Source organism: Capsicum annuum, unplaced genomic scaffold (assembly GCF_002878395.1).
Source record: "Capsicum annuum cultivar UCD-10X-F1 unplaced genomic scaffold, UCD10Xv1.1 ctg77666, whole genome shotgun sequence".
In the NCBI taxonomy this organism is placed as follows: Eukaryota; Viridiplantae; Streptophyta; class Magnoliopsida; order Solanales; family Solanaceae; genus Capsicum; species Capsicum annuum.
Window position 1 is genome coordinate 11539 of NW_025888084.1, and position 11040 is coordinate 22578.

General features: G+C 31.1%; 1 protein-coding gene across 1 annotated transcript in view; it reads left to right on the plus strand.

Annotated features, from left to right (window-relative positions):
• Positions 1-10362, plus strand: part of LOC107851132 (apyrase) — a gene marked incomplete at its 5' end in the record, with an annotated part of 19623 nt that extends 9261 nt beyond the window's left edge. The window contains 5 exon segments of the mRNA XM_047405342.1: positions 3129-3331; positions 4312-4403; positions 5252-5466; positions 8509-8698; positions 10100-10362. Of these exon segments, the coding sequence (XP_047261298.1) occupies positions 3129-3331; positions 4312-4403; positions 5252-5466; positions 8509-8698; positions 10100-10239 (840 nt within the window).
• Positions 10363-11040: the final 678 nt, after the last annotated feature.

Below are 11040 nucleotides of genomic sequence, written 5' to 3' on the forward strand. Positions count from 1 at the left end.
TATATATAGATATACTTATATACTAATTTATAAAACATATACACATGTATACGTTAAATATACACTTCTATAGAAGATATATGCACAAATATACAAAACATATGCTACTTAATATAATAAATTAATAATATTTGGTAGTAAATTAATAATATATTAGAAGTAAGTTTTTAATTTAAAGTAGAAAACTAGAAATTCAATTTAAAATTTTAAATCGTTAAATGAAAAAATATAAAAAGCAAGGACTAAGGAGTGAATGAATTTGGGAATTTTCTTGATTGTAAAATGATCCAAAATTTATAATTTACATGAATGAAAAATCTACAAATTATGCATCATTTTTTCCAACTCATTCATGTTAATATTAACGGGAACTTGCATAGGATAGTCGAAGTCAACGGGGGCAAAACCATGCATTGGACTTGATTCTGCTGAGTTCTCCCGTGAAGTCGTAATTTCTTCAAGTTTCAGCTCATCGCTCGGCTCCGATTCCATTCCTTGGTTTCTTCTTTCCGCTCTAATCCAATCTCTGAGGCAAACTAGAACATTCATTGCATTGCTTCCCAATAGTGTCGGTTGTCTCCAAGCTGCTGTCGTCCCTGACTAAAGGCGCTCTCTGATGCAACGGTTGACATTGGAACATTCAAGATATCTCTAGCTAATCTTGAAAGCACAGGATATTGTGTTTCATTACTCCTCCACCAATCCAACGTGTTGCTCCGTCGTCTGCGATCCTCTGGTGCCGTCCGAAGATAATATTTCAGCTCTTCCCGATAAGTTGATGTGTAAGTTCTCTCATCAACACTGTTCCAACAATTTAAATCATAAAACGAATCAGAAAAACCACTATGTGCCGACCTTTTAGAAGATGATGGCTCCTCGGGAGGATGAGGAGCGACAATTGGAGTGATATTTGTAGGTACGGCTAAATCAAATAAATTAGCATAGTGATTATATAATTTTTCTATGTAATCCTTTGCATTAGCCGTAGCCGTCCACAAATCAGGTTGTACTTGTTCAGAATCATGGTTAGTATTTATTTCTAAGTTAGTATAAATAAGAGTACTAAAGTGGCACATATTATTATATTTCATGCACGGATTTAGCATAGCATCAACAAAGTAAATAGGGGGAATCGGGAAAAAATATTTTTAAAATTTTGTAAACATGGCGCCAACAGCTTCTTTATAACCTTCTGTATTTTTATATTATTTGAGCAAACCAGAAATATTGGCTATATATGCAAAAATATTACAAACAGTATAATAATAAGCACCGAAAAATTCAACCGTAGCTACATAAAATTTTTCTAAAAATTTAACAAGATCATTAATTAAAACCAATCAGAATTATGTAGCATGCAATCAGCAGAATAAGCAAATAAACCGCAATGTTGGTTAAAAGCTAGTGTAATAGGAATTCTATATTTATAACAAGTTTTAAAAAATTCATACGTAGAATTCCATCAAGTATCAATTTCCTCAGGCATCAAAATCGGTGTAAGTCCATTTTCTTGACATTTAAATTTAAATTCTCTAATTCTCGATCTACGATTATTTCCTTTAATAAAACCAACGGCAAGACGAATTTTTTCAATATAAAGTTCAAAAAACTCAAGACCATCTTTTACAATTAAATTATATATATGACATGCACACTTAATATGAAAAATTTCAGGCAAGGGCGGAGATAGCGTAGATTTTATTTTTGTTATAGCAGTCTTGTTGTTAGAAGCATTATCAAACGCAATACATAAAATTTTATTTTCGATACCATAATATCCGACAATTTTAACAATAGAATCAACAATAAATTGTCCAGTATGTTTACGATCTTCATCATATAAAAAAGCAAGAATACGTTTTTGCATCACGAAATTACTATCTATCCAATGACAAGTATCAGTTAAATAATCATTTTTATTTACAGCACGACCAAGATCAGAAGTTAGGGACAATCTACATTGAATATTTTTTAACAATGTTGATAAATAAAAACAATATTGTGAATGGAGTCTAAAAATATCAGACTGACAAGTAGTTCTAGGAATACCGTTAAACATAGGATTATAAATTGCTTGTATATAACAAATAAAGGCATCAGAAGAAGGAAAACTAAAAGGCAAACAACCCACAGTTACCATTTTAGCTATTTCTTCCCGGTCCCTCAATTTATTATACTTCTTCGCTACGTGATCGGTTGCTGGGTCCATTCTAGTTTGCGTTGGCCCACCAAAATCCCCACCACCTTGTGCAATATTTAACTCTGTTTTGTGATTTTCAGCTGTATGTCTCATTAACATACCCGTACCCTTTTACTTGCCTCCACTTCTATGCATATATATTTGTTGACAAGTATTGCATTGCACCTCAATATCTGATATACGTTCAAAAAATTGTCATGCAACACTAGTTCTTTTACGAGGTCTTGGGGCACTGGGAGGACGGGGAGGGAGATTAATAAAATTAAATATTAAACAATTAATACAATAAATAAAAATTAAACGTAAGAGATGGAACGACAATACCAAATTTTGGAAGTATCCGAAGGTTGCGACTTTAGAAACTTCCGCTCGTACTTTGTAAACGAAAAATTAAAAAATTAAAGTGAACACTTTAAGAAATTAAATATATTGAATATTTGAGAATTGAGAATTGAGATTTGAGAGAGTGAAAAATTGTGTGAAAAATGATTTGAAGTAGTAGGGTATTTATAGAATTTTTTGTGGGATTAAAAAATATTTTTTAAAGTTAATTTTTTTTTTAATAAATGGGCCCAAACTAGCCGTTTGGACCCAAAAACGACTATATAACCGTTGGGCCAACGGCTAGTTTGGCCCAAAATCTCAATTTTTTTTTTAAAAAGGTATCTGGGCCGGTTAACCGACAGGCCTGGACCAGGCTTGGTCCGGGCCGAGTTAGCCGGGCCCATTTTAAAAAATAACCGACCGGAACCCGAAACCCTAAACCCTAGAGCTTACCGGGCCGGGTTAGTTACAAGGGCCGACCCGGCCGGTCGGTCTGGCTCACTTTGACACCCTTAATCTATATATATCGACTAAAAAAAGGTAAATAGTGAATTTGATTAGCTATTTGTGTAAAGATCATTTATTATTTTTGTTATGTATATAGGTGGCAGTGAATTATTTATTGGGTAATTTGGGCAAAAAATATGAAAGAACAACAGCAACAATTGATCTTGGTGGTGGTTCAGTCCAAATGGCATATGCTATATCAAATAAACAATTTGCAAAGGCTCCTCAAGATGTAGATGGAAAACCTTATGTTCATAAAAAACATCTTATGTCTAAAGATTATAATCTTTATGTACACAGGTTTGTTATCTCTTTTATAGATATTTTTATTTTTTTTATTCGGTGTACGATACTCGCTTTGCAAGGAGGAAGTCACATAACTGGTGGTTATATAGGGTTTTGATAGATTTCAGTAATTTTGACTTGAACTTTATGTTTACGTTAAAGAAATTCATTTAACGTGTAAAATAATCTCTTCAGAATTCAGAACCCAATAAGTAAAAAAAATTGTGGTCTAAAACCAATAAAACAAATATAATGGCTGGCTCTACCGAAGTTGCTTTGAAGTCGCAACTAATCTGAATTTGTGTTGCATAAATTCCATGGTAAGGGAAAGTACAACTTACAATGATTATTTTTCTATTTCTAGAGCTTGAATACAAAACAATTTGGAGTATTATAGTGATCTAATAATTGGTTACACACAACAATGTCAAATGATTGTATATTTAATTATACCAAATGTGTTAGGAGTAAGACTTAAATGAATATGGTGTCAATTAAGAAAATATTTTAGTGTATTTAGTAGTGCAAACAACACAAATTTTGATAGTTTGAAGTTTAATTACAGAAAATTTTGATACTTTGCATAATTACTGAAAATCTCAGTTTTAGATCTGTCGAAATACATAATTAGCTCCCGATACATCCTTCTTTGTAAAAGATGCATAATTAACTTTTGATACAATTTTTTTCAATTTTGGATTTGTCGATATACATAATACATTCAACGAAGATACATTTTTTTTTTGTAAAGATACATAATTAGCTCTCGATAAATTTTTTTCGATTTTGAGTATGTCGAGATACATAATTAGCTCCCGACATATCAAACGAAGATACATAATTAATTGAGATTTTTATAATTACTTTGTAAGGGTGGAAATTTATGTAAATATGGTAAGTTAAGGTATATGTTTATGTTATTTTTCCTATTTAGTAAACATAATTAAGATATTGATTATGTGTTAATTTTATAATTTCAATCACTATGTATGCAGTTATTTGAACTATGGACAACTAGCTGGTAGAGCTGAGATTTTCAAGGCATCAAGAAATGGAAGTAATCCTTGTGCTTTGGAAGGATATGAAGGTATATAATATAGTATACCTTTAAATTTATATTTTTTATAAATAGTTTTAATTAAGCACATTTCATTCACTTTTAAGTGAAAAAAGTCCTTATCAACCCCTTTTTACCGAACAAATGACTTGGTTATTATGATCGGTTTCAACACTTCTATCTTAATACATCGCTGTTTATTTCAAAAATCATTTATATATTATCTAAAAGTATTTTTTAACACTCGATGCTTATCAACTATTTCTAATTAGCTAAGTCAACCAAACTTTTACAACCAACTTCCCTTTTGTTCCTAAATAAATGGTGTTTTAAATAATTAAAAAGTCAAAGCGATTAATTTTATTGTTCTAACTTTATTTTTTTAAAATAAAGAGAGTTTTAGTAACTAAAAAATTACTCAAGGATTACATCTTTTTCAATGTCTTTATTAAGGATAAATTAATAAAAATACTTTTTATTATTTTAAATCAGTTGTTTCGTATGAGATGTGTCCAAAAGCTGAAAATATCATTTATTTAGACACAAATGGAGTAATAGCTAAAGAGTTAATTACTACTCCCTGGTTCGAATTTATGTCATATTTTTACTTTAACACACATATTAATAAAACAATGATGGTATAATGACTTTACCGTATTATTCTTATTAATTGATGTTTAGTAGTAACAGATATTGGAGAATAAATAACTAATGCTAAGAGTAAAATATGAAAAAAAAAAATATTATCTTTTTTTAATTTGTCAAAAATAATAAGTAAAAATAAAAATCAAACTAATAAAATAGTGACAAGTAAACTCGAACGCGGCCCGTTGTACTTTTTAACATTTCAATGATTATTATTGTGTTGTTTTTTGTAGGGTACTACTCATATGGAGGAGTAGCGTACAAAGTAAAAGCTCCCAAAGAAGGTAGTAATTGGAAGAGATGTAGGCGTTTAACTAGACAAGCACTCAATGTCAAAGCAAAATGCATCAATGAAGAATGCACATTCAATGGTGTGTGGAATGGTGGTGGTGGTGATGGACAAGATACTATTCATGCTTCATCTTTTTTCTATGATATTGGTGCTCAGGTAATATTAATTTATATATATAAACAGACTCAGTGGCGAAGACATAATTTTCATTAAAGGATATCAAAATATAAAGAAGTATTTCTAAAGAAACTAAGAGGTATCAGTATGTAATATATGTACAATAAAATAGTGAATTTTTATGACGGCATAATACATAAACATGCCCTTTAACTTATTTTTGGGCGTGTACAAGTAGGCGGTTAAACTTGTATAAAGTTGAACAAGTAGACACACATATCCTATGGGGTATAATATGCGTAGGACGCCGTGTAGGACAAGAATTGACCATGTAGGACGCCACATAGGACACATGTGTCTACTTGTTCGATTTTATACAAGTTTAAGTGTCTACTTGTGCGTTCACACCCAAAGTTGGAGGTCATAGATGTGATCTGAAACCAAGTTAAAGGGCAAGTTTATGAATTGTGCCTTTTCTAACGAAGGGGTGTCGGTTGATACATCTCGCGTGCATGTGGCTCCGCGACTGTATGTACTTCCTTCGTCCCATTTTATGTCGTATATCTTTTAATTTGGCAAGTTGTTTAAGAAAAAAAGAATGATTTTTGAAGTTTGTGGTCTAAAACAGTTCCTAGATATTTGTATGACTGTAAATCATTTTATTAAGAGTAAAAAAGAAACTTTAAAGTTAAATTGTTTTTAATTATGATAAGGTGATATTCTTTTCTGAATGAATTAAAATGAAAATGGTGTCACATAAAACGAGACAAATGATGTGTGCTAAAGATTATTTGCTAAAGATACTATTCATGTTTCATCCTTTTTCTATGATATTGGTGCTCAGATAAAATTAATTTCTATATAGAGAGAGATTCAGTGACAGTGGCGAAGACATAATTTTTAGTAAAGGGTATTAGAATATAAAGAAGTATTTACGAAGAAATCAAGAGGCATCAATATGTGATATATATATATATATATATTAAAAATAATGTAATTTTCAGACGAAGAGGTGTCGGTTGACACATCTCAAGTGCATGTGGCTTCGTCACTGTATATACTTCCTTCGTCCCATTTTATGTGATATTTGTTGACTAGACAAGTTGTTTAAGAAAAAAAGGAAAGATTTTTGAAATTTGTGGTCTAAAACAGTTCTTAGATATTTGTTTGATTGTAAATCATTTCATTAAGAGTAAAAAAAAATTTTTAAAGTTAAATTGTTTTAATTATAATAAGGTGACATCTTTTTGGGACGAATTAAAATGAAAATAGTGTCACATAAAATGAGTCAAAGGGTGTCTGCTAAAGACTATTTGCTAAAGATACTATTCATGTTTTATATATAGAGCGAGACTCAGTGACAATGGTGAAGACATAATTTTCTTTAAAGGGTATTAAAATATAAAGAGGTATTTACGAATAACTTAAGAGGCATCAATATGTAATATATATACAATAAAAATAGTGTAATATACTGATGAAGGGGTGTCCGTTGACGCATTTCAAGTGCATGTGGCTCCGCCACTGTATATACTTCCTTCGTTCTATTTTATGTGGTATTTTTCCACCTGGCAAGTTGTTTAAGAAAAAAAGAAAGATTCTTGAAACTTGTCGTCTAAAACAATTTCTAGATATTAGTGTGATTGTAAATCATTTTCATTAAGGGTAGAAAAAAAATTTAAAGTTAAATTGTTTCTAATTATAATAAGGCAACATTCTTTTTAGAACGAACTAAAAAAGAAAGGGATAATAGTACTCACAAAAATACCTGAACTTTGATCGAATTTTCAGTTAAACATACTGAATTTTGCGGGGGTCCTATTACCTCCTAGACTTTTTTTCGTATTTTAATAGCATATATCTGCCCACTTGGATACATATAAATATGAGGTTGACGCGTGTATTACACGCGCCAATACACGTGTAAAAATGAGATTGGCGCGTGTATTACACCGCCAGCTGCCGAAACTGGGTATAGAGTTTCGGGGAAAGGGACAGGGAGAATTAAATCCACTTTAAAAAGTCTAGGGGGTAATAGGACTCTTGCAAAGTTCAGTATGCTCAACTGAAAATCCGGTCAAAGTTCAGGTATTTTTGTGAGTATTATCCCAAAAAGAAAGGGTGTCACATAAAATGGGACACAGGGTGTGTGTATATATATGTATGTGTATGTTGTGTGTGTGTTTGTGTGTAGGGGTGTACAGACCAAACCGTCAAGTCAAACCAAACCGACGAATCAAATCAAACCGAGAAAAAAACCTGACTTATGGTTTGGTTTGATTGGTTTGGTGTTAGAAAAATAAAATCGACCATTCTTGGTTTGGTTTGGTGTTAACAAAAAAAAGTAAAACCGAACCCGAATCAAACCGACATAATATATATATATATATATATATATATATATATATATATATATATATAATATTCAAACTTTTTATACATAAAATATTAATTATAATCTACTTTTTAAATGCTTTTTCAACTAGTTTTAGTAATTTTCAATAATTTGAAAGTAGATTTATTTAGATTTGGGCCTTTAAGTTGTAATATTTGTTCATTAATTGCTAATTAAATGATCGAAAATTCAATATAAACTTAAAACCTAAACTTTTCAATCTTCATCTCACTTTTTAATTTCAAGAGAGTTTTCCGCTCATCATTTTTTCATAATTATGGTTTTTCATTAGCACATGAGTGAAAACATATTTGATCTAATTTTCGATCACAATATAATTGTAAAAACTAAAGATTATAAAAAAAAAATGAAAAAAATAAAAAAATTGAAAAATCCAAAAAAAACGACAAAAATCTAAACCGAAAAAACCAATTTTATGTTGGTTTGATTTGATTTATAGTTTTAATAAACCGACATAATTGATTTATTTATTTTTTAATAAAAAACGAACCAACCTGACCTATGTACACCCCTATTTGTGTGTGTGTATAGTGTAGCGAAGTGTTGAAAAGAAAAGAGTATTGGTGATACTCAATACACAAATTAATATTACTTTGGTGTATATCATTACTTTTTGTATACAATTTAAATATACACCAAGTTTGATGTTCAATTTTGCATTGTAGGTTGGCCTTGTTGACCCCAAATTTCCATCTGCCATAGTAAAGCCAGTTCAGTACTTAAAATCAGCTAAAGTTGCTTGCCAAACAAAAGCAGCAGACATAAAAACTGTATTCCCAAATACTCAAGATAGAAATCTCCCATACTTATGCATGGACTTGATATATGAGTACACTTTGCTTGTTGAAGGATTTGGTAAGTATTTTCCACCTCTTTGAGAAACTTAGAAAAGGTTAGATAAGCATTCAGTACACTCCTGAATTATGGTCAAATTTGCTACGACGAAACTCTAACTTTACGGGGGTTCTATTGCCCCCGAACTAAATTTTAGCATATTTATATCGCCCTTTTGTGCTGATGTGGCATCTTGGATGAAGTTAAACACCTGAAGGGCGTGAAGGACTGTCATGTGCCACGTCAGCTAAAGATGTTGACAAAAGTACGCTAAAATTGAGTTCAGGGGTGTGTCGTAACAAATTTGGTCATTGTTACGGGGTACTAGATGTTTATCTCTTAGATTTATAATTGCTTCGAATCGAATTTAACTTATATACACTGACCATCCATTGCATCACGAAATTAGCATTTAGCTACAATGGTACGACAATCGACACACTCCAACTTTACAGGAGTTCTACTATCCCCTGAACTAAATTTTAACATATTTTGTCATTCTTTTGTGCTGATGTGGCACCTTGGGTGAAGTTAAATACCTGAGGTGCGTGAAGGACTGTCATGTGTCACGCCAGCTAAAGAGGTTGATAAAAGTACGCTAAAATTGAGTTTAGGGGTAACAAAACCCCCGTGAAGTTGAAGTGTGTCGTGCCAAAATTGATCTTTCAGTTAAACATCCAGAGGGTACTAGATGTTTATCTCTTAAATTTATAATTGCTTAGAATCGGATTTTGTTACGGTTTTTCCCTTGATTTTCTTATTAGAATTGAGTTTTAATTTTCTATTGAAGGAAAATAATAGTAGTACCATAATTACTTTTATTTTTCCTAAAAGGAAAATATAAAACTTTTTCTATATTTGGCTAACTTTCTCTTGGAGGAAAGGTTTTGGACATCTATAAATAGAAGACCCGCTACTCATACCATAACACAATAGCATCCACAGTGTAGTCTTTAAAAAGTCTTTGTTTAGGGGAGATTTCTTCCAATAAGTTTTAGGATTTTCAATTTTATTTTTAATATGTAGGCCGTTTGGCCAAACCATATCCAATAATATATTTTTAGTTTAATTTTTCATGTGTCGTCTGATTTATCGTCTTATGTTTTACAAACTAAAAGCTTCCGCATGACGCCCTTTCGATTTCGAACCCAACAAATTTAACTTATATATACACTGACTATTCGCATTACGAAATTATATTGGCTTTTAGCAACAATCTTCTGCATTTAAGTTATTCAACTTTTGGCCTTTTCCTTTTTTGAGAAATTGACATAAATGTCTATCAATATATATATATATATATAGGTTTTGATGTATATGGAGTGATATATATTTGACTAGAGAATATAATTATTTTTACCGATCAACCGAATATGTAAATTGCCCTTACCCTCTCTCTCTTTTTGTGGCTTGTTTGGACAGGACTAAGTAGATACAAAAAAATTAGAGTGATACGTGATGTTCAATACAAAAACTACCTAGTTGGAGCAGCATGGCCATTGGGATGTGCTATTGATTTAGTCTCTTCATCTTTAAATAAGATTAGACTTTCATCATCTTAATTAATGTTATGTCATTCAAATTGTAAACAATAATTTCATGCCCTTAATTTACTTTGTTGTTGTTTTTTAATCTTGTATTCAATTAACTTATATTAATGGGCATTACTTTGAGGGTTTTTTGCTACTTCATATCTTTTTCAACATCCAAGATTGTGCATAATACTCACAATTTGTATCTCAATTAGAAGTACCTGTATAAAATTAAAATTAAAATAATTGAAAAAATGACTGAACTCGAATCATTTTTGCATGAACTTCTGATAGAAATGCGTGAACTTCACTAGTATGTAGTTTCAAACATGTTTTGACAAGCCAAACTTTAAATAGCTTAAAGTTTGACGGGCAACAAAAACTTTACCTAACGAATTTTACAAGGGCAAATAACACAAATATAGGAGGTCTGACTCCTAATTATAAAATATATCGAAGTAACTGACCCCGATACATAATACAAATTTTGAATGTATTTGACATACACAACTATTACATACCGAAATAACTCCTCAAATGCACAATATCTTGGATGTTGATTACTTGTTGAAACCACAAGTTCCCATTATATATTGCCATTGATGTTGAAATTAAATGCAAAATTAGAATTTAGGATTTGATTGATTTGGGGTTTTGAGTGATGTGGTTTTTGGTACAATTTGTTATCAAAATTGGGGAAGTTGAACTTTAGAATTTTTAGGGATGTTGAACTTTAGAATGTGAACCATCTGATACAACTCAATTGCATGACTGCATTTGTTTCTTATTTCTTCACATATGCTGATGACGATGATGAAATTGGAGAGACAG